Source organism: Nomascus leucogenys, chromosome 25 (genome assembly GCF_006542625.1).
Source record: "Nomascus leucogenys isolate Asia chromosome 25, Asia_NLE_v1, whole genome shotgun sequence".
In the NCBI taxonomy this organism is placed as follows: Eukaryota; Metazoa; Chordata; class Mammalia; order Primates; family Hylobatidae; genus Nomascus; species Nomascus leucogenys.
In genome coordinates this window covers 19,029,367-19,054,406 of record NC_044405.1, presented here as the reverse complement: position 1 = coordinate 19,054,406, position 25,040 = coordinate 19,029,367, and the positions used below count along the sequence as shown (strand labels likewise).

Genomic DNA, 25,040 nt, shown 5'->3' with positions numbered 1-25,040 from the left:
CATCACCGTGACACAGAAAGTTAATCTAAGAACTAAGCCCAGCCCCAGGTAAACTATTCTGTGATTCAATTTCTTGGTATTTAGACAGTACACTTAATAGTCTTGTTTCAAGGCCCTGCGCAGTGGCTCACGCCTGTAATTCCAGCACTTTGGGAGGTCAAAGCAGGCAGATCACTTTGGGTCAGGAGTTCAAGACCAGCCTAGCCAACATGGCAAAACCCATCTCTACTAAAAATACAAAAAAAAAAAAAATTAGCCAGGCATGGTGGTACCTGTAATCCTACCCACTCTCCTGGGGGTTGAGGTGGGGGGATTGTTTGAACCCAGGAGGTAGAGGTTGCAGTAAGCCGAGGTTGCAGTAAGCCAAGATTGCACCACTGCACACTCCAGCCTGGGTGAGGTGAGACTCCACCTAAAAAAAAAAAAAATCTTCTTTCAGTGGCTACACACTTGAACAGACTTCAGACTCACCCCCTATACAGATGCACACAATACTGTACACTGTGAATGTCCCTAGTATTGGTTTTTGCATGAGATCAACATTTTACATGGATGTGAAAGGAAATGACACCACTGAAATTCTACATTTAAAAGTAACTTCAAAATTTCTTCCTTCCTGTTTTCCCTCAGCTAGAGATCTACACCGGTTTAAAACAGGTCCGAGCCAGAGTCCACATTTGTAAAATGGCCTTTCCAATCAAATTGTGATTGTCTGAATTAGATTAAATTTTGGTACTTCCATGTTTCTTGCTATCCTTAATTGTTGATGTTATTATATGGAGAAAATAATAACAAATTCACAACAGCCCTAGACAGACTGAAAAAAAAAGACAAGGTAGTATTATAAAAAGAATATTGTGCTAAGAATGAGGAGAATGTTTAGTTCACAGTAATAGAAAATCCAGCTACCTAAATCAAAAGGAAGGAGGTAACCTTAAGAACTCAAGAACGAGAATGCAGCTGGACCAAGAACAGACTGGAAGAGAGTGGCTTAACGCTGTCAGAGAGTCAGGTAGTGTTCTCTCTGCTTCTCTTTAGACAGTTACTTTATTCCCCCCATCCATAAATCATCTTTCTTGATCCCCAGACAGCAGAACATAACTGCTTATAACTCCCAATCCTTTACTTAGGGTTCTTGAGCATATTAAGGCCAAATCCTTCTCTATTGAGCCTAGTTTCAAATTTCCAGGGAAGGAACGAATACTGATTGGGCCAGGTTGGTCAGGTGCCCAACCCGAGTTCAATGTATTATGTCTTTTGTGGGGAGAAGGAGGTAGGAAGAAATTGGATGTGTAGGTTGAAGGGCAGTTAAGGGATCTGTGTTGGGTCAGATATACATTCCAAAGGTTCTCATCACACAGTCCCAGCTTTGTACCTTGTCTCATAATCAAAATACAGAATTAATAACTAATGTTGATTATAGACTCTTGCTAAGAGTCTAGAGTATAACAGAACTTAAGATAATTAAAGTGAATTTAAAAAATCAAAGGCCAGGTGCAGCAGCTCATGCCCATAATCCCAGCATTTGGGGAGGCTGAGGCGAGAGGGCCACTTGAGTCCAGAAGTTCAAGACTAGCCTAGGCAACACAGCGAGATTGTCTCTCCAAAAAAAAAAAAAAAAAATTAGCCAGGTGTGGTGCTGCATGGCTGTGGCTGTAGTCAAAGCTACTTGGGAGGCTGAGGTGGGAGGATTGCTTGAACCTGGAAGGTTGGGGATGCAGTGAACCATGGTCATGCCACTGCACTCAGCCTGGGTGACAGAGTGAGACAAAAGAGAGAAAGAAGAGACAAAGAGAGAAAGAAAGAGAAAGAGGAAGGAAAGAAGGAAGAAATTAAAAGGTAACAAGCATTCATCACTGTTTTAGAAGTTCCATGCCAATAAACAAATACAAGCTATGGCGGCTCACGCCTATAATCTCAGCACTTTGGGAGGCTGCGACAGGAGAACTGCTGGAGCCCAGCAGTTCAAGACCATCCTGGGCAATATAACAAGACATCATCTCAAAAAAAAGAAAGAAACTGGCTGGGCGCAGTGGCTCACGCCTGTAATCCCAGCACTGTGGGAGGCTGAGACGGGCGGATCACGAGGTCAGGAGATCGAGACCATCTTGGCTAACACGGTGAAACCCCGTCTCTACTAAAAATACAAAAAATTAGCTGGGTGTGGTGGCGGATGCCTGTAGTCCCAACTACTAAGGAGGCTGAGGCAGGAAAATGGCATGAACCCGGGAGGTGGAACTTGCAGTGAGCAAAGAAAGTGCCACTGCACTCCAGCCTGGGCGATAGAGCGAGACTCTGTCTCAAAAAAGAAAAAAAAAAAGAAAGAAACGCAAGTTAAAAATAAATTGTAAATTCTAGGAATGAAAATCGTCCTTTATAAACATGATGGTCTCTATGAAAAACCCAAGAGAATTTTTAAAAAAGCATAAAAGTCTTAGAGGGCTGAGAATCTGTCCTGGTTCAAGGCTACTCACCTAGAGCAATGCCAGCCATATACAGCGTGTGCTCAAACATTCACTAAACAACTAACTAAACTCAGAACTTCCCAATCACGGCTGGGTGCGGTGGCTCACGCCTGTAATTCCAGCACTTTGGGAGGCCGAGGAGGGCAGATCATCTGAAGTGAGGAGTTTTGAGATCAGCCTGGCCAACATGGCAAAACCCCGTCTCCACTGAAAATACAAAAATTAGCTGGGCATGGTGGCACATGCCTGCAGTCCCAGCTACTTGGAAGGCTGAGGCAGGAGAATCACTTGAACCCAGGAGGTGGAAGTTGCAGTGAGCCAAGACTGTGCCACTGCACTCCAGCCTGGGCAACAAAACACGACTCTGTCAAAAAAAAAAAAAAAAAAAGAACTTCCCAGTCACAGTACTTTAAGTGGATTATAGTTGTGCCAAAGATACTGATGCCCTCAGTTTTGGGGAATGATGCCTACAATCAGTACTAATTATTGCTACTAACACAGTACTAATATTATCTGGAATCACAAAGATTGAGAAGCATTGAATGCAAGACCAAAACATTGCTGGAACTTAGAGTTCCAGCAAGACAGGTTGGTTACCAAATAAATTTGTGTAAGGCCAATAGGCATTTAATAATCATTCACACTCATTGGTAATACAGAAAATAATCCAAGTTAAAACAAATTAAGTTGGCTAAGATGTTTTTGGAGATGGTTTTACCCAGTCCTGGTAAGAGAACAGGAAACAGGTACCTTTTACATAATAGGGGGAATGCATCTGAGGGCAGTATGCTGCGAAGGCTTTACAAACATCTTTTGGTCCAAGAATTTTACCTATCTTTATTAAAAAGCAAAAAGACAATCTATAGGTCCAGCAATAAGTGACTGATTACATATATGATGATGTAGCAAAAAAGGCTGCAAATACAACACATTAAGTGAAAAACACAGGCTACAAAACTGTATGTACCTGAGGCTACAAACTGGCAAGGCAACAAAGACTGAATCCAGCCCTCAGGTATGCTTTGAACCCCAATGTGTTAACAATAAAAAGTGTGGCCCACATAAAAATCAGAAGACTTCATATTAAACCCACATTCTCCTAAATAACTAGAAGGTATAGTAACGCCAGGACACATCCTCCCAGAACCACAAAGGTCTGGGTTGACTGGCTCTGGACTGTCCTGCCACCTTCAGTGCTCGTGGTCCCTAACAGGCCTTCAAGTCTCCCGGGCTGAGTAGCTTCACAGCAGGCACCTGCTGGGTAATTTGAGCGTGTTGACCTTCACAGGGTATTAACAGTCATTATCACTGGATGGTAAGATCTTGGTAGGCTTTTAGTCTTCTTTCCTTATATATGTTTCCAAAAGTTTTCTTCAATAAACATGTATTCCTTTTGTAGTAGGAAAAAACATGTTATTTCTTAAATTACCAAATCACAACTGTAATATTAATCATTTCATCTACCAAGATCAAAACAACTAAAGATAACAGATAATGACTGTGGTTTAAAACTAATTCAACTAAGAAGTAATGTAAGGTTACAATTACTGCAGGATTTCCCTCCCTTTGATACTAATTAAAACTCCAGATTGGACAGACAACAGCAGCATTTTACAAAACAGATCTTCCTCAAAGAGAACAGCTTCTATAGACAATGCAAAAGCCTGATATTTTAAGGATTCATTCCCATACATTTAAGATTTCTTTCACTAAAAAAAGGAAATAAAATCTCTCCCATAGAAACCTATATTCATAACCTCAATTAATTTGTTTATAAAGCTAAATAATTCTTGATCTTTATCTTACACTGCTATTTCATTTTATCAATAGTAATAATCTTATGGGGTTCTCTTTTCCTCAGAGAAACTCCAGAAAGTTTATACAAATTACCATTCATCTCAAACCATTCCTGAGACCTCACAAAGTAAACCATATTATTCTCACCACAAACATAAAGTAGAAGGCTATCATCACTGGCCATCAGAGAAATGCAAATCAAAACCACAATGAGATACCATCTCACACCAGTTAGAATGGCCATCATTAAAAAGTCAGGAAACAACAGGTGCTGGAGAGGATATGGAGAAATAGGAACACTTTTACACTGTTGGTGGGACTTTAAACTAGTTCAACCATTGTGGAAGTCAGTGTGGCGATTCCTCAGGAATCTAGAACTAGAAATACCATTTGACCCAGCCATCCCATTACTGGGTATATACCCAAAGGACTATAAATCATGCTGCTATAAAGACACATGCACACGTATGTTTATTGCGGCACTATTCACAACAGCAAAGACTTGGAACCAACCCAAATGTCCAACAACGATAGACTGGATTAAGAAGATGTGGCACATATACACCATGGAATACTATGCGGCCATAAAAAATGATGAGTTCATGTCCTTTGTAGGGACATGGATGAAACTGGAAATCATCATTCTCAGTAAACTATCGCAAGGACAAAAAACCAAACACCGCATGTTCTCACTCATAGGTGGGAATTGAACAATGAGAACTCATGGACACAGGAAGGGGAACATCACACTCCGGGGACTGTTGTGGGGTGGGGGGAGGGGGGAGGGACAGCATTAGGAGATATACCTAATGCTAAATGACGAGTTAATGGGTACAGCAAACCAACATGGCACATGGATACATATGTAACAAAACCTGCACATTGTGCACATGTATCCTAAAACCTAAAGTATAATAATAATAAAAAAAGAGAGAGCAAATTGAAAAAAAATAAAAATAAAAAAAAGTAGAAGGCTAGGTAGAAACGTCAACATCCATCGACAGGTGGAAGCGGAGTCAATGCAATGTTCCTCTCTATCCCTCCTCCAATCCACACTCCCACATGATACCCAGAAGGAGCTTTTTAAACAAAAGCACATCATGGGACTCCCTTAAAACTTACATTAACTTCCTACTTCCCAGACATTCTGAGTCAAGTCCCAAGTGGGCCTCTCTCCTTCACTCCTCACCTGTCTCTCTTGCCCCCAGCACTTGCTCTGCACCAGCTCAGAGCCCTCTGGCCTCCAGGCTCGAAGGACCTCAAACACTCCTTGATTTAATAAACCAACAAATAACCCTTGCGTGTCTGCCAGGCAGCAGGTGCTGCTCTAGGGCCTGGGGCTAGCCCCCTGGACAACAGCGATACACTCCCTGCCCTCATGGAGCTAACATCCTGGTAACCCCCCTACCAAGTTTCTTCCTCCTGTAATCATTTAAAGAATATTAAAACAACAATTGTAATAACTGCATCTGAAGGGGTCTAAAAATAAGCAGTGCTACCTATAATCCAGATCTATTCTCATTTAATGACTTTAATATTAGCTCTTTATATTAAATGCAGGAAAGAGGAGAAATAAATGCAAAGGGAACTACTATTCATTGAAATCTGCTATATACAAAGAATGGCACTCATTTTCTTGTCAATTTTTCAAGGTTTCTCTCATTACTAGCTATATAGCTTTTATTAATCAGTGGCCAAAATGCAATTCTCCAATTCTGCAAGATTGGGGCAGCTGAGTTTCAGATAATTTCAGAAATTGAAAGATAACTTGGTTTTAAAATCTACTATCTTAAGTTCACAGCAGAAATGAATTGATTTTTGTAAAACACTGGATCCACAATGAACACTCCCACTATAGATAACACACTGGAATGATATATGTGTTTACACAACATTTTGTCTGTGTTAGAACAATAAAACTGGTCAGGAAATTTGCCTGCAGAGAAGTAATTAATGCTGTACACACAGACAGGCAAACAGACACACACACACACACACACACAAAACGAATGGCTCCAATGGCATCTAGTTTCAGTGCTTTTATGGTAAGAGTCAGTGTCCTTCTTAACTAGGTTGATTAAAGCCTGACACTAAAAGCCAGTTGACCTCCTCCACGTCCATGAACTGTATCCATGTCTTGCAAATGCATGCCACCAGACACCAGAACGATTTGCAGACATGATGCAAGGAGGAACACGTCAAATGCTCACCAGTGCAACAGAGGAGCAAGAGCATTGTCCTCCTGTATTAAAAAGAGGATGTTTAATTTTAACCACCAAGGGTAAAACTCTGACCACTTGCTGTGTTGCTGTGACCTTGTTATTTTCTTTTTTTTTTTTTTTTTTTTTTTTCTGAGACAGAGTCTCGCTCTGTCACCAAGGCTGGAGTGTAATGGTGTGATATCAGCTCACTGAAATCTCCACCTCTTCAAGCAGGAAATTGAAGCAGTTCTCCTACTTCAGCCTCCCAAGTAGCTGGGATTACACTTGCGCGCCACCACGCCAGCCTAATTTTTGTATTTTTTAGTAGAGATGGGGTTTCACCATGTTGGCCAGGCTGGTCTCAAACTCCTGACCTCATGATCTGCACACCTCGGCCTCCCAAAGTGCTGGGATTACAGGTGTGAGCCACCACGCCCGGCCAGACATTGTTATTTTCACATTCGAATTCACTTGAATTCAAAACTCTGCCACAGCCCTCAGTTCAACTCCTGGCTCCACCACTCAATGAAGAGCCAAACGCACTACCACATGACTCCAGCAGACCCCATACCACACAAAAACAATGACAAGTTTTGGTGACCAACTGAAAACTGAGCTAGGTAGCACAAACTCAGTCCAGAGAGCTGAAGCCAAAACAATTTCACCAATGTTCTCTCTGGGCAGTAAGCTAATAAAGCAAGCTACCTATCATTAATTCTACTAGAAAAATGCTGAAAGAGCAGTGATGCATTCAAATAGATTAACTTGCTTAAAATGCACTTTCTGAGAGAGCTACAAACTTTAGGAACAAAACTGGATATTCTACCATCACATGTATTAATAAAAATGTTTTGGTTTACTTTTCAGTGATCTCCCAGTGGATCTGGGAGATCTACACTGAGGCCTTCACTGAATGTGCAGCAAACTTCCTTAGGAAGCAAACTTCCTTAGGCCACTTTCTATCTCCAAACTCGCCAACATGGAACTATCTAGACACACACCCAGCTGTCTCCCTCATCACACTTCTGTACAGTCTTGCGTTTCTAAGACAAGCCCACATCACAAGTGAACTGCCTTTTCAAATTTCACTAGTCTTCTCTAGCACTCTAATCCTGTTTTTCATGCAGGGGTACTTTAGGAAAACCACTACAGAGTAAAGGATAACAAGACTGCTTTAAGGATGAATGCCGGACAGTTGACGAGGCTAATTTTTCTCTCTCTCCTCTTTCTTTCTCCTTCCTTCTCTTTCTTTCTCTTTCTCTCCTCTTTCTTTTCTCTCTCTCTTGCCCTCCCCTCTCTCTTTCTTTCTTGACAAGGTCTCACTATGACAAGGAGTGCTGTGGCATCTGCAACCTCGAACTCCTGGGTACAAGCAGTCCTCCCACCTCAGCCTCCCTAGTAGCTAGGACTACAGGTGGGCATCACCTCACCTGGTTACTTTTTAAAAATTTTTTTGTAGGGTCTTGCTATGTTGCCCTGGCCGGTCTGGAACTCCTGGGCTCAAGTAATGCTCCCACCTTGGCCTCTCAAGTACTGGGATTACAGGAGTGACCCACAGCACCAGTCCCAAGGCTAATTTCTGAGCTAACTTATGTGACCAACTCTTCAGTGAAAGGGATTCAAATTTGTGCCCCGCCCAGTTATACATTAGTACATGCCAGAGAACCTCTTAGTTACTCCACAACAGCAATCGAGAACGTAAAAAGTACCCAAATGCCTACAAAACATGTCTAGGAAACAGGCTAAGAGTTTTGGACTCTACAGTAAAAATATGCTCAGCCACTTGCTGGCTGTCTAACTGCTGGTACCCTAGTTTCCAAGGCATCTGCAAGACGAGAGTTTTTGTGAAGTGAGTTAATGTATATAAGATGCTGCAAAAGAACTTAATCGACATTAGCTATCACTATTACCCATGCACGAGATTTCTGAGTTTCCATATCACACTACTAAACACATTATACTAACAGCCCAGTCTTCTTCTTACAAGCAAAAATTCACTAGGTTTGTCGCTGGTTAAGTCATTCCAAAAAAGGGGGGAAGGTACAAGGGGCTGGGAGACTGGAAGTCTGATATACCACGGTAAGAGTATAAAATGCTACAATCTTTCTAAATGACAAATTGGAAATACGGATTTAAAAAATCCTAAAATTTAGCATAGGCTTTGATCCTGCGAATTCCGTTTGTAGAAATTTATCCTAATGAAAATAACCTCACAAGTATATTGAGACATATGCAGAAGGACAGTCACTGCAGGGTTATAAGTAACCGTGGAGGAAAAATAAACAAACTAATGTCTAATAAAAATAAATTGGCTAAACCACCAGAGATCCATGGCTGGGCGTGGTGGCTCACGCCTGTGATCCCAGCACTTTGGGAGGCTGAGGCAGGTGGATCACCTGAGGTGAGGAGTATGAGACCAGCCTGGCCAACATGACGAAACCCCATCTCTACTAAAAACACAAACATTAGCCAGGCATGGTGGCAGGCACGTGTAATCCCAGTTACTCAGGAGGCTGAGGCAAGAGATTCATTTGAACCTGGGAAGCGGAGGTTGCAGTGAGCCAAGATTGAGCCACCATACTCCAGCCTGGGTGACAAGAGTGAGACTCCGTCTGAAAAAATAAAAATTAAAAAAAAAACTACCATAGATCCATAAAACGGAATATTATTTGGTTACTAAAATTGTTATAATGCAATATATATATATATATATATAGGGAAAGACACTCATGACAAGATGTCAAGCAAAAAAAAAGCAGGTTACAACCATATGTATAGCAAGATCCCATTTTTGTTACCAGAAATTGTATATGAATAGCCACATGCACACACACAAAAGGATGTGAAGAAATATGTATGCAGGTAGTAGACTTACGGGTATTTCATAGTTTTCTACTTTATACTTTTCTGTATTTCAACTCTTCTACCATAAAACAATTATCTTTTTAAATACAAAGAATATTAGTTGCTCATCATAAACTATATTTTAACCTAAAAGTGATCAGGAGATTTAGTATTTATTTTCAAAACTTATAGTTATTAATACATCTTTGATAGCTTATTAAATACTTTTAATGTTTAGTCTAGTCATTCAATTAAAAAAATTATACATAGTACCAAGGAGTTAGCAATAAACTTTTTTTTTTTTTTGAGGCAGGGCCTTGCTCTGTCACCCAGGCTGGAGTGCAGTGGTGCAATCATAGCTCACTGCAGGCTTGACCTCCTGGGTTCAAGTGATTCTCCCACCTCAGCCTCCGAAGTAGCTGAGACTATAGATGCACACCACCAAAGAAACTTCTTTTTTAAGCAACAGATCTCTACTTACTATCATAAAGTCCAGTAGTACAATAATTAAATGGGTTAGCTTTTGAGTTTTAGGTATTTTTATACACCCCAATTCTTTATCATCACTGTAACTACCATTTATTAAGTAGATGTGTCTCAAAAACTTATATAAGCACTTAGAAATACGTGAACTTTATTATTACTATTCCTATCTTCAGCTAAGAAATGAGGGATGGAGAGGTTAGATCAAACTCACTGACTATGTGTGGTCAAACACAATATTCTCCAGAGTTTGCGCTCTTAACTACATAATATCTATGGTGCCCTGTGGTGAACTCTTGAAAAGAAGGTGTAAAGGTCAAATTTTATTAGTATGAAAAGTGAAATTGAAAAACATAACAATTTTCTATATTTGTTAGAGACCAATTTTTATAGCAGTATGTTGGACTTATGGTTTATAAAATGGCATTTTGATATAACACAATATACCAAATATAAGTTTGATACATGATTTACCACTACACTGTGACTTACATTTACATTTTGACTCTCTAAGCAAATGCTTTGCTCTGAATCTTCTTTCTGGCTAATCACCTTGAGCACACTACGCCTGGGAAAAGCTCTCTCCTTTCTAAACTAACCAAACTTACAGAAGTCACTGGGGTATAGTGCTTGTGCTCCTAATTTATAAAATCAGTGACTACTAAAAAAAATTTTTTGTAATATGCTGGGCTTTAATATGTCACTAACTGATAGATTAATTTGACAAGTAACTTTTAAAAGATTGGCCTCACTGCAATGTAGTTCAGTATTCACTCAACAAATGTTTAACTGAGTTCCTCCAGGCACTGTTTTAGGCCCTGGAGGTACAGGGGTGAACCAAAGCCTCTGCCTTCTGAAAGGTGTACAACAGGTACAATTACACAGCTGAAGGTGATGGTCAATTGTTTTTTATTAGCAGCCTAAGGGATAAAACTTAATCTGCTATTTGAAAAACTTTCTATCCACTTCAGGAGCTGGTCTCAGGAGATGCTCAGTGAGAAGGAAGCCAGTAGTTTCCAACTTCCCTATGCAGGAGAAATTCCTGGAGAATGCATTAAAAATACCAATTCCAGGGCCCCAGCTCCAGCTGTCTGATTCTGAGGTGAGGTGACAGAAACCTGTATTTATTTTTATGTATTTATTTACTTACTTACTTTTTGGACACAGGCTCACTCTCTCTGTCGCCCAGGCTAGAGTGCAGTGGGGCAATCATGGCTCACTGCAGCCTCGATCTCCTGGGCTCAAGCGAACCAGATCCTCCCACCTCAGCCTCTAGAAAAGCTGGGAATATAGGCACGAGTCACTAAGCCCAGAATATTAAAAAAAAAATTTTTTTTTTAGAGACAAGGTTTCCCTATGTTGCCCAAGCTGGTCTCAAATTCCTGGGCCCAAGCTATTCCTACTTCAGCCTCCCAGAGTGTTGGGATTACAGGCTTGATCCACTATGCCCAAAACCTGTATTTTTAACAAGTGCCTCCATTAATGCTGATGTAAGCGATCTGAGGTCCACACTTTAAGAAACCCAACCAGTAAGTGGAGCCATTCAGGAGGAAGTGATCATTCAGAAGGGAACAGCTCTATGGCAGAAGAACTGGAGGTGCATAATATAATCCCAACTCTCGTGTCATCAATTCTCTACAACTCACAAATTTTAGCAAATTAAAAAGATTTAGAGTAGAGGAATTTGGACGAAGCATGGTGGCTCATCCCTCTAATCCTAGCTCTTTGGGAGGCTGCCTAGGTGGGAGAATTGTTTAAGGCAGGTGTTTTAGACCAGCCTGAGCAACACAGAGAGACCCCGTCTCTAGAAAAAATTTAAAAATTAGCTGGGCATGGTGGCGTGCACCTGTGGTCCCAGATAGTCCGGAAGCTGGGGTGGGAAGATCACTGGAGCCCAGGAGGTCGAGGCTGCATGTATGCCAAGATTGCACCACTGCACTCCAGCCTGAGTGACATAGCCAGACCCTGCCTCAAAAAAAAAAAAAAAAAAAAAAAAAGTAAAGGAATTTGCCAGCAGCTCCTCCTTAATCTCTTACAGGAGCCTTGATAGTTTGTCTCAATCTAGGCATTTGGGAAAAAGATAAACTTGAGCAGAGGTTCTACTACCAATATTGAAGATAAGCTTCAGGGAAAAGAAAATTGCTAGTCGACTGCCAAAAAAAAAAAAAAATGCTAAGAGGGACAAACATTTCACCGAACTAACTTGCTACCACTCATTTTATGCCCTATTTCACAATGCTTAGTATCTGAGCAATCCGCAGGGCTCCAAAGTACATTAAAAATTTGTTCATTTCCTCTCTTACTCAGGCAGAATAATAATAGAGTTTTGTGACGGTACCATGCGCCCCAGCAATTTCAACAGAAGCATTCCTAGATAAAGAAATATCATTTTTTTTTAAAAAATCATACTATCAGAAATGATCTCTACTGGACTACTTAAAGGTGTCTGAAATAATTTTAACACCATCATCAAATTAGTGTCCCTCGCTCCTTAATTTATATGACTTGAAAGTCCCTGGATTCTTTACAAACCCATCTGCACTAAGGATTTTTCTTTCATATGTACGTATTTTTCAATGTTTTTACTTACAAGGAAACTCCCATCAAAATAACGTTTCAAGCACACCAGTAAAAGAAATTTTAAACAGAAACATATTTTGTTCTCAGAGATAAACTAAGAAATAATAACTGTGAAGGATGTTTAAGCTTCTGCACTCTCAACCTTAAAGTCATCTAAAAATGAAGGTATCCCAACAAATACATTCCTCCGATTCATATTTTGGGGGTTTAGAGTGGCACCATGCAAACCAGCTGGCCTGCTGGGTCCTGGCCCCAGTTCCTGCCCTCACATCCTGTCCACTACATAAGCCATGAGATCTCTGTGCCTTTCTCTTCATCCGTTCCACGGGATTAGCAAAACTGCCTCCCCGCTGACAGAACGGGGAATTTCTAGAGTCATTTGTTTGTATGGGATTTGCTGTTATTATCTACCCTTTTCATTGGCCTTGTTTTTATTATCTGTACGTTTTGATCAAGGGGAGCAGCAAGAGAAGAATGCCAACAGATAAGCACAAAGAAACGCATCTGGCCGGAGCCGGCATATATTTAAATTTCCAGGTTGCTGCTGCCCTCAGAATAGCACTGATGATGGCAAAGTTCTAGAGGAAACTTTCATATTGAAGAGGCTATAAAAATCTCTATAGCCTCCAACTCCACAGAGAAGCCGCTAATCTATTTCTTCCACAGCAAAGCCTTCTTGAGTCTGAATCACAACAAAAGATTGCCCATAGGAAATGTAATCTCCGAAGTTGTTTTCTAATCCCAACGCAAGCAGAAGCGCAGGAAGGTGCGGCAGATTCCTCGCCGGTTTCCTTTTTTTGGGAATTCTGATTGCATTCCCTCGCGCAAGCAAGGGACTGCAATTGTGCCTTGGGTCCACACCACAAAACCGTGTCGGTGCGTAAGAAGGGAAGGGACGCGGCGGACCCGGGGACGCGCTCACAGGGCGCGGAAGCCGCTCTCCTTTAAATGCCTTCAGGGGCGGCCCCGCGGCGCGCCCTGGGGCCGAACGGCATTGCCTGCCCTTCACTGACCCAGGATTCTGCAGGCTCGCGAGCGAGGGGCCGAGGAAAGAGCCGGGGCTCCAGGCAGAGGAGGCGCCGCTCCCGCCAGCGCGGGTCCCGGGAGGCCGGCCGGAGGCGAGGCCGGGCCGCCCCTCGCCGGCGGCCGAGGGCAGCGAGGTCAGCCCGGGAAGGAGCGGCCGCCTGGGGTCCCCGCGAGAGGAGGGAGCCCACTTGGCGGCGGGGCCGCGGGGCCCATTCATCCCCACGCCCGTCCCGCGGCCGCCACCCCACGGCCCACCGCGGCCCCCGGCCTCCCAGTGCGGGTCCGCTCGCCACCCCGCCGCCGCCCCCGAGAACTGGAAGGACGAGGCAGAGGGGCAGCTGCTGCCGTCTCTCGGCGCGCGGCGAGGGGCTAAGGGCGGCCGGGGAGACAAGCGCTGGGCGCGGGACGGATGCCCCGGGCAGCCATCGCGCCGACCCCCGCGCCGACCCCCGCCCCCGCCGCAGCCGCCCGCGGTCCAGGCCGCCGCCGTGCAGCCCTTTCCTCACCTCATCTCCGGGCGGGTCCGCGCTGCCGCCCCGGACAGGGGACAAATCAGTGCCGCTCACGCGCCGCGGGGAGGGACGCAGGAGCCGCAGCCCCGCACACCATCCCCGCCCGCCTCTCTGTCCGTCCCGGAGCCCGCTCGGGATTCTTCCTCGCGAGCCGCCGTACTACGGAGCAACCAAGCTGTGCTGCCTCCCCTGGCGCCTCCACTCCTCTCCACCTCCTTCTCTCCCTCCCTCGCTCCCTCCCTCGCTTCCTCGCTCCCGCCTATCTCCTCATCTCCCTCCGCTACCTCCCCCACCCCCCATCCACCATCTCCGCCCATAAGTGGGTGGGGAAACCGCCTGCCAATCGGAAGAAGGGGCCCGCACCTTCTCACCGCCCCCTACCGCTGGCCCCGCCTACCGTGCGAACCCAAGGAGGGTGAGCCAAAGAAATGTAAGACAACAGAGTGACAAGCCGAATGAGCCAATCAGCAGGGGCTGTGTGGGGGCAGGATTAGCACTCTCCCCCTCCTCCCCACGTAGGCGTAACCGGAGATTTATGGTCTGAGGTTGCATATCGTGGTTTATGGAGATTTTATTGCACGATTTCGGTGCATCTGCTCGTTGCCGTGCGAGACACCAGATAGGATGCACTTAATTGACTTAATTATTGGAGGTTTTAAAGGAGAGAATAATGTGGAAAGGAAGAAGGAGGCGAAGCACAACCTAAAGGGGTTGGCCGGGCCTATGGTTGGAATGAGGAAGGGTGTGGCCTTCGGCTAAAATTTGCATAAAACTGAACCCATCCAGGCGATTCCAACTTCGCCCATTTATTGGTAGTCCTTGGGGCGGTGCCTCGCCTCTCTCTGCGCCCCCGAGCGGAACATGACGGGAGTTGTAGTTCCGAGATCGGTTGCCATGGCGTTCTCGACAGCCTCGCGAGTCCGACCCCGCCCTTCGGGAGTGACGAGCGGCCTGACCAATGGGAGCAGGGGGCGGGCTCTCTACCGAAGGACTGGAAGGTGGCGGTGGTGAAGGTGCAGGCCGTTGGGGCGGCTCAGAGGCAGGTGAGCCCTGGGAAACGCGTCCTGTGTCTTGGGAAACGGGACTTTAAGCGAAAGGTAGAGAGATGCCCCACGGAACCGTGCAGCCCTGGGGAGGATGGTGGTTCGCGTCGAACCCTAACCTGGGACTTGTTCGGGCCCAGGCCTAGCTTAGCTGAGGCCGCTGAGGGGTGGGTAAGACTAGATTTGAGGGACAGTTTCCTGGACCTTGAGGGGTTTCGATTGTAGGTCTTATCTCAGTTTGCATCTCCGTCTACTTTTATGGAGGCAGAGGTCTGGGAGTGCCCTTCCACTTAATCTCCCAGGTTGGGTTTTTCTCCTCTGCTTCTTGTTCCTAGAATTTGAGTGTCTTTTTCTTTCTCTGTTACTTCTTCTCAGCCACTTCTTTCTTCCTCATCACTTTGCTGTTTTCGGAAAGCAGTTAGTAGTTATTCGCTGTATGTGGCTTTTGAGCCACATCGGCCCTCTTCATTATGCTAAACAGCGGAATCATCTGGAGCGAGATGTAAGCATCGCCTTGGGATAGGTCTGGGTTGGGGCCGAACATATGCGTTTCTAGAAAAGCTCCCAGGTGCTGCTGTCCACGTTATGAGTAGAAAGGTTTTACCTGAACTCTCTCCAGTACAAATATAATGCGAGTCCCTTATGTCATTTTAAATTTTGGGGTAGCTACATTTAAAAGGTGAAAAGAAACACGTGAAATTAATTTTAATTATGTGTTTCATTTAGCCTAGTATATCTGAGACATTATCATTTCAACGCTTAATCAAATATTTAAAAATTGAGATTTTACGTTCTTTTCTTCGTATTAAATCTTCAAAATCTGATGTGTATTTTCCACTTACAGCGCATCTCAATTCCGACTAGACACAGTTGGAATGCTCAATAGCCACCTGTGCTAGTGGCTGCTACAGTAGCCTACTGCAGAAATTAAAAGGTGTGAAAAATAACGTTGCATTGACCAAACCCTTTGCAACTCTATGAGATGGGATTCAGAACTACTTTAGAGATTCTCTAATTGAGATGTGCCCAATTTACAGAAATAATAGTCAAAATAGCCAACATTTCTGAAAGTATGATGTTGCGCTGAGTGCTTTGCATGTATTATTTAATCCTTATGGCAACCCTTTGAGATAACTGCTATTATTATCTAAGATATGGGATCTCAGGCCCAGAAAGGTTAAAATTAAGTAGCCCAAAGTCATACCGCTAATAAGTAGGAAAGCCAGGATTCAAACTCGGGTCAGTTATGACTTCTAAATCAGATCCAGCAGCCACTGCAGTGTATAATTTACTACCTTTTATCACTAATTTCCCTTATCGATGCCTCTGTTCCAGCTTACAGCAGGGGATAAGACGTTTAGATTTGAAACTGAGGTAGTTCCCCATACAAGATCAAGCTGCCAGCCTTGTGCAATGAAATATTTCTAAGATAACTATGCTCTTTTTGTAGACCCAATGAACTACATTGAGCTCAGGAGAGTTTTATGAGCAGAAGAGCAAAAATACACATATTGGCCAAGCGTGGTGGCTCATGCCTGTAATCCCAGCACTTTGGGAGGCCAAGGCAGGCAGATCACTTGAGGCCAGGAGTTCGAGACCAGCCTGGCCAACATGGTGAAACCCCGTGTCTACTAAAAATACAAAAATTAGTCAGGCATGGTGGTACACGCCTGTAATTCCAGCTACTCAGGAGGCTGAGGCAGGAGAATTGCTTGAACCCGGGAGGCGGAGGTTACAGTGAGCCAAGATCACGACCACCGCACTCCAGCCTGGGCACAGAGTGAGACCCTGTCTCAAAAAAAAAAAAATACACATATCTACATATGCTAAAATATGGTATTTTACCAAAAAAAAATCTTCTGTTTTATGCATAATAAAGACATGAAATTATTTTCTCTTGATTTTTGAATTAGCAAATATTTAATCAAAATTACAATTCATATTTTTCATTTGAAACAAGAAGTGGTTTCTCTACAATCCTCTAGTGAACTGGAAAATTAAGCATTTACAAACTTCAATAATGTTAGTAGGTGAAAAAGAAAGTCAGTTAAATGGATTGGAGGGGAGCAAGTAACTGTGGTGTGGTAGAGTTTCGGGAGGATCCCTCAGTTAGTTATTCTCATCACCAGGGACCTCCACCTGCATTGTCCCAGAGCCACATGATTAAGCCAGCTTATAAAGGGAAGACTCATTCATCACACTGTTCGCTCCCTTGTTCCCCAGTAGTACAATGTAGGAAAATAAGATGCTCATTCAAAAATATAAATGAAAGTTAAGTTTCTGTTGTTCTGGATCATATTATATTAAATAGCCCTACATTGAATAGTAACTGGATCAGAGATTTTCAGATCTTTGGGATAATGACCATCCCATGTCTCCAGCCCCCAGAGATATGGGTGGGGCATTGGTCATGTAAGAAACCCTAGACTCTTAAGTGAAAATGCCATCTGAAAATCAACAGATAATAATAAATCCCTCATGGAGGTAGGGAGGTCATCAAAAATTCTTTGAGATCCAAAAGATTTCTTTGTTGAGAGCCACTGTACTAGACAGGCAAAAAAGAAACAATTTTCCTTTTCTGTTCCTTTATCTATTTTTAGATCTCAAGTTGCATAAGATGTAGAGATTATGCCACACATGTATAAATTCAATTGAATATGCCTTGATAATATTTATCAAGATTGTCACAATTAGAAGAGAACTAAATGGTCGTTTGATCCACCTGTCCCACTCAGTTGATGCTGGAATCTCCTTTATGAAGCCCGTATAATATGTACCCAGCCTCTGTTTCAGTCCCTCTAGTGATAGGGACCATCTAATGTTACGCGTTTCCCATTTAGTTTTAAGCTGTAATGCCTAAAGTTCGTATATTATCAGCTGGAATTGCTTTACAAGGTTTAGCCAGATATAAGCCACTGTCACAGTATCTCCAGTGCCCATTTTATATAATAACAGGCACAAAAGAGCACTGCAGTTGTGCACAGCAAAACACCCAAAACACCTGTGGACTCATTGCTAGTGCAAAGTGTCCTTTGAATATACATATTTCTAGAGACTGTTGACTATACCATGTAGAGATATCCTCAACTGTTATAACCATGCATTCACTACCCTCTTTAAGAAGCAGGCCTGGTGCGGTGGCTCACGCCTGTAATCCCAGCACTTTGGGAGGCCGAGGCAGGTGGATCACGAGGTCAGGAGTTTGAGACCAGCCTGGCCAACATGGTGAAACCCCATCTCTACTAAAGATACAAAAAAATTAGCTGGATGTGGTTGCGTGTGCCTGTAATCCCAGCTACTCGGGAGGCTGGGGCAGGAGAATCACTTGAAGCCGGGAGGTGGAGGTTGCAGTGAGCCAAGATTGTGTGGCTGCACTCCAGCCTGGGTGACAGGGCAAAACTCGGTCTCAAAAAAAAAAAAAAGAAAGAAGCAGACCTGACCCGTTAGGACTACCATCCTCCACAGCCTGCAGAATGTAATATTTGAGCCAAACCTCCAGCTAGTTGCTTTGATTATGGTGACTATATTCTTTTTAATCAAATATTTGGCCGTATTTCTTTTTCCAATGTGTGGATATGTACAAAAAGTCACAGATTAATGTGAACATTGTTAAAATTTAATATTAATTCACCTCTTCCCAAATGATCAAAATATAACTGAAGATTTCCCCCTAACAATCCAGCTAGTATTATAATGCTATGCACAGGTCCCGACGATGGATGGGGAATAGGGTGTTGGATACTCAAACTGCCCGAGAGAGCCTGGCATGGTGACCAGGTTGAGCATACAGGGCCACATTTCAGTGTTGACTTCATCTGTTTTTCTCTTGTCTAGCTGTTTATACATATATATATATGTTTTTCTCTTGCATAGCTGTTTATATATATCTTTGCTTTCCTTAAAATGAAGGTAGGTTAAAAACATTATAACCAAATTCTGAGCCTGAAGTGGCCATAGTATTATAAAGTTTGTGTTGGGGAATAATAAAAGTTTGAGCATGTAAGAAGAGGAGTTTGGACTTTTAGGAATTAAATTAGCCATAGGAGAAGAGATGGGTTGAAAGAGGGAGAGTATTGAAAGCATTTGGCAGCCTATCACTACAGCCCAAGGTTGAGGCACTGAGGTGTTCACACGTCACTAATGTGAAGGTGATGGGATGGATGGATCTAAGGTATTCTTTTTTTTTTTTTTTTTTTTTTTTTTTTTGAGACAGTCTCACTCTATGGCCCAAGCTGGAGTGCAGTGGCGCAATCTCGGCTCACTGCAACCTCCGCCTCCTGGGTTCACGCCATTCTCCTGCCTCAGCTTCCCTAGTAGCTGGGACTACAGGTGCCCACCACCACGCCCGGCTAATTTTTTGTATTTTTAGTAGAGACAGTTTTTCACCGTGTTAGCCAGGATAATCTCGATCTCCTGACCTCGTGATCCACCCACCTTTGCCTCCCAAAATGCTGGGCTTACAGGCGTAAGCCACCACGCCCAGTGAAAGGTATTCTTGATGACTAGAGTACAGCAAAATCTTGTTTGGGGGAAAGATGAGTCCAGCTTTGTGTCTGTTGAATTTGAGGTTGGTCTCATGCTCAGAACACTTTTGGCCCGAAAGTGTAGGTAAGGAATGATTCGTAGAGGTTTTATTTACAATTAAGAATAGATGAGCTTTATACAAAAAATTAGCCGGGCGCGGTGGCGGGCGCCTGTAGTCCCAGCTACTTGGGAAGCTGAGGCAGGAGAATGGTGTGAACCCGGGAGGCGGAGCTTGCAGTGAGAGGAGATCACGCCACTGCACTCCAGCCTGGGCGACAGAGCAAAACTCTGTCTTAAAAAAAAAAAAAAAAGAATAGATGAGCTTCTTGGGGGATTGAGTGTAACAGAGGAGCAAGTGGAGTTCATGTTGCTGTTATAAGAAGGGTGAAACCATTTGAAACTACTTCCCATTGATTTTTTAGAAATCCCTTAACAGATCAGTATCTTTATTAACTACTTTCTTGAAGTGTTTGTAGTCAAGTGTTTAATTTATGCAAAGTTCTCGTTCTGCTTTTGCTAAAAATTATTCTAAATTGGTATTATCTTCTTAATTTTTGTTTCTCCAGAGTTTTTAGTAAGTTTACTGTACGGCCAATATAAAAATTTATAGTATTACTAACATAATCCTCAGTTTGTGGATTAATTCAAACATTTTAAAATTCTGTTTTAGAATTTTAAACAGGGTCTTGCTTTGTTGCCCAGGCTGTCGAACTCCTGGGCTTAAGCAGTCCTTCTACCCCAGCCTCCTCCCAAATTGTTGGGATGACAGGTGTGAGCCACCACTCTGGGCAAAAAGTTTTATTTCATACTTTTTGATATAGTAAAATTTATAGTAGAACTTATAATTTTGAAGTTACATGACTTTTCTTAAAATGTCATATTATATACTTTATTTATTTTTGAGACAAAGTCTCGCTCTGTTGCCAGGCTGGAGTTCAGTGGCACAATCTCAGCTCACTGCAACCTCCACCTCCCAGATTCAAGCGATTCTCTTGCCTGAGCCTCCTGAGTAGCTGGGACTACAGGCATACACCACCAAGCCCAGCTAATTTTTGTATTTTTAGTGGAGACTAAAGTAGGATTTCACCATCTTGGCCAGGATGGTCTCGATCTATTGACCTCATGATCTACCCTCCTCCGTCTCCCAAAGTTCTGGTTACAGGCGTGAGCCACCATGCCCGGCCTATATATTTTAATTTATATTTTTATTTTATAAAATGTTTAATACTTTTATGGCTGGGTGCGGTGGCTCATGCCTGTAATCCCAGCACTTTGGGAGGCCGAGGCAGGCGGATCACAAGGTCAGGAGATCAAGACCATCCTGGCTAACACAGTGAAACCCCGTCTCTACTAAAAAATACAAAAAAAATTTAGCCAGGTATGGTGGCGGGCGCCTGTAGTCCCAGCTACTCTGGAGGCTGAGGCAGGAGAATGGCATGAACCCGGGAGGCAGAGCTTGCAGTGAGTGGAGATCGTGCCACTACACTCCAGCCTGGGTGACAGAGCGAGACTCCGTTTCAAAAAAAAAAAAAAATTTAATGCTTTTATGTCCTATGTGCAAATGTGTTTTAAGTCAATACAAATTTTATTAAATAACATAAGACTTGGCAGAATGTGAGACAAAAAAACAAAAAATAAAATGAAATACAATTTTGTTACATAATAGACTGTTTTATTTAATCTGCCTAGGAAACCATGTGGGCCTTGAATACCATCCATTCTACCATTTTCCTAGTACTAGGAACTCAGTATTCTTTTTTGGGGCTTTCAAGACAAATATTTCCTCAGTTTTCTTCTGGCTACTTTTGTAAAAACACCTCTCTTTCTTTACTTTGTAACTTTAAGGATATTTTTATTCCCATACAATTCTCAATTGGACCAACTGAACATTACTTTTTTCCACCAACCAGGGCAATTTTCACCTAATTTAGAGAAACTATTTAGGATGATGTGACTAAAAATATTGCCATTATTTTATATATATATATATATATAAAAATATATATAATTTGTTTTAGGGGATACTAGGGGTACAAACAAGCAGTTATCTTCCAGGGTCTTTGAAATTGGGGCACAGTCTAAGGTCCATGTGACTGCTTATCTGGGAGACATGCCATATATTTCAAGATTCAATGGGCAGAGAAAACAGTAGCTTCCAGTATCACAAAACAAGATGCTTTGAAAACAAGGCATTGATATGTAATTGTTTCACTTCTCAAAAAGGCAGTTCTAGTAACTCCAGACTGAGTAGGAACAGAGTTTTGTTTTGTTTTTTTTCATTTAATAATAATGGATATATTTCCCAGGCAATGGTTGGGAAAGCCCACTAGTTAGTAAATAAATAAAGCAAGGTTTCGTTAGTGTGTAATGAAATCGGGAAGCATGGAACAAATGGAGTGAGTGTCACTGGGGTTGATTCCAGAGGGGGGTAGAATTTGAACTTTATTTACTTAGCAGAATCTGTAAATTATAGCATTCTGTCAGAGAACAGGCCATGCCTAGAAGCTCTGAGACGGGGTAACCATATGATGTAAAGTCATACTGACTATATGATAGACAGAGGGTATGTGCTTGGACATTGTGGAAGCAGTAAGGTAAAGTAGGGAGAATGAGTGTGCATTTTAGAGAGCCTTCAAAGGAGGTTAGATTTAATGCTGGAGGGAATACGTAAATGTTGTATCCATGCTTAGGTTCTCCCCAGCCCCCAAACAAAAACATTGACACACAGACCTTCTGCAACCAAAGGGTTAGAATTAATCATTTAACCTAGCTTAATCCTGCTTTTATATATTTCATTGATACGTGCTACATACATAATTTCTATATATATCTTGAATGTGTATTCATTTCTGTTAGTTCCAGCATTTGATTATCACGTCCGAGAAACCAACAACCATTGCTCAACTACACTCTGTAAAAACTCTTTACATATTTGGATCCAAGTAGAGCCACTAACATTCAACACAGAGGGCTGGCTTTATGGACATATGGCCTATGCAGTCTCACTGACCTCAGATTCAGAAGAGACTTTTGCTTGATTCCATGCTCTGCTATCTTGAAATTCTAATAATTTCTAGACAAGGCTTCCCACATTTCCATTTTGCACTAGGCTCTGCAAATTATGTAGCCAGAACTATCAATAGGTACTTAATAATTTTCTTAATTATACTTTCTTAAAAGTATTCCACTTTAGGCCGGGTACAGTGGCTCATGCCTGTAATCCTAGCACTTTGGGAGGCCGAGGCAGGCGGATCACAAGGTCAGGAGATCAAGACCATCTTGGCCAACATGGTGAAACTCCATCTCTACTAAAAATACAAAAATTAGCCAGGTGTGGTGGCACGTGCCTGTAGTCCCAGCTACTCGGGTAGCTGAGGCAGGAGAATCGCTTGAACCTGGGAGACGGAGGTTGCCGTGAGCCGAGACTGCGCCCTCCAGCCTGGCGACAGAGCAAGACTCTGTTGCAAAAAAAAAAAAAAAAAAAAAAATGTATTCAACTTTAATTGATATATCTAATGTTAGCAGCTCAGTAGGAAACCACTAAATGCCATGGTTAGGAGTAATGACTTTGGAAGAAGTAGCACCTAGTTTATATCCCAGTTCTGGCCCAGCTGGTGCTATGAGACACCAACTACATGCTTTAAGCTAAGACTCACTTTCCTCATCCATAGAATAAATGAAATAATAGTACTTTCACCAAAAATTATATACAAGAATGTTTTTAACAGAACAATTCTTCAGAGCCCCAAACTGGAAGCAATTCAAGTGTCTATAGTGGAATGGATAAATAGCAATTTGTTTATACAGTGGAGTACTATGTAGCAATGCGAATGAATGGAATACAACTACAAGTAACAACGTGAATGAGACTCACAAACCTAATATAGAAAGAAAGAAAACAGACATTAAAAAGTATAGTTTTATTTATATAAAGTTCAAAAGCAGACAAAACTAATCTGTGCTGTTAAAATTTAGGATATTGGGTCTCCTTAGGAGGAGAAGGGGACACAGGGAACTTCTGGAGGTGTATGATGATGTGTCTCCTGCCATGATGTGGGCATATTCACACTGTAAAATTCAACAAGTTATGCGCTTCAAGGATTTATGTACTTTTCTATGTTTTATACTTTGCATAAAAAATAGTCTTAAAAATTTGCATAAAAAATAGTCTTACCACATAATTACTCTGAAAATTAGAGAAACAATTGTGGAATCTTTAGAGATGCCTCAAGAAGTTCACAGAGCTGGGCATGGTGGCTCATGCCTGTAATCCCAGCACTTTGGGAGGCCAAGGCGGGTGGATCACCTGAGATCAAGAGTTCGAGACCAGCCTGGCCAACATGGTGAAACCACGTCTCTACTAAAAATACAAAATTTAGCCAGGCATGGTGGCGCGTGCCTGTAATCCCAGCTGCTATGGGGGCTGAGGCAGGAGGATCGCTTGAACCTGGGAAGTGGAGGTTGCAGTGAGCCAAGATCGTGCCACTGCACTCCAGCCCAGGCAACAGGGTGAGACTCCATCTCAAAAAAAAAAAAAAAAAGAAGTTCACAGAATAATAAGTTTATTTATTTTATTTTATTATTTTTTTGAGACAGAGTTTCGCTCTTGTTGCCTAGGCTGGAGTGCAATGGCGCGATCTTGGCTCACCGCAACCTCCGCCTCCCAGGTTCAAGCGGTTCTCCTGTCTCACCCTCCTGAGTAGCTAGGATTACAGGCACACACCGCCACACCTGGCTAATTTTTTTTTAGTAGAGATGGGGTTTCTCCATGTTGGTCAGGCTGGTCTCGAACTCCCGACCTCAGATGATCCGCCCGCCTTGGCCTCCCAAAGTGCTGGGATTACACACATGAGCCACTGCGCCCGACTGTAAGTTTAAACACTTCCATTAAGTGGTTTATAGACTGATACAGAAGAATTAGGGCCACAATTTTCAACCAGTGTCTTGGCTGTTCGCTTTCTCCTTTTTAATGATCTTTAAAACTTTGACAGCCTTTGATAAATGGTAATTAAAGGAAAATTTAATAAAAGGTAGATAAAATTGAGTTTCTCTGGCCATGATAAGGCTTCTTTTAAGTAATCTTTTTTATTGCATAGGAAAGTAAAATGAAGCATGTTTGCCTTGGTAGTAAAAGGTTGAACTGTAAACCCATTCTCAGTAAGACAGGTGCCCAGCGAGTGTTGCATATTCTCTTATTTGATCACTTTGTGAAAGATTTCCTAAATTTACTTATTTGAAAACTGCATTTGTAGTTGTCACTTTATCCTTTGCTAGCACTGTTTTTCCATTTTTGCTTACATTTAGTCTGGAAGACTTGTTATTTTATTTCATGTATATATATTTATTTTTAGGTGACTATGAAAGGCTTATATTTCCAACAGAGTTCCACAGATGAAGAAATAACATTTGTATTTCAAGAAAAGGTAAGAAAAAATGTTTAATCATTAAAGTAGTGTATTTTTATATGCAATAAACCCACTTTTAAATGATGTGTTATTTTCAGTGAGACTTAATGAACAAAAGTTATTTAAATGAAACTCCTCAAATTACAGTACTTTCCTTTAA

The 25,040-nt window shown here is 42.4% G+C and overlaps 2 protein-coding genes across 11 annotated transcripts in view; one reads left to right on the top strand and one right to left on the bottom strand.

Moving 5' to 3' along the window:
* ITSN1 (intersectin 1) overlaps positions 1-14,229 on the bottom strand; it is a 255,616-nt gene extending 241,387 nt beyond the window's left edge. For all 8 annotated transcript variants that reach the window (XM_030806019.1, XM_030806021.1, XM_030806022.1 and 5 more), the window contains exon 1: positions 13,903-14,229. The gene's annotated coding sequence lies outside the window, so the exon portion shown is untranslated. The remainder of the gene's footprint in view (positions 1-13,902) is intronic.
* A 554-nt stretch (positions 14,230-14,783) lies between these two features.
* CRYZL1 (crystallin zeta like 1) overlaps positions 14,784-25,040 on the top strand; it is a 50,783-nt gene continuing 40,526 nt past the window's right edge. For all 3 annotated transcript variants that reach the window (XM_003263880.4, XM_030806017.1, XM_030806018.1), the window contains exons 1-2: positions 14,784-14,951; positions 24,827-24,898. In XM_003263880.4, coding sequence (XP_003263928.1) covers positions 24,833-24,898 — 66 coding nt within the window. In that variant the 5' untranslated portion in view covers positions 14,784-14,951; positions 24,827-24,832. The remainder of the gene's footprint in view (positions 14,952-24,826; positions 24,899-25,040) is intronic.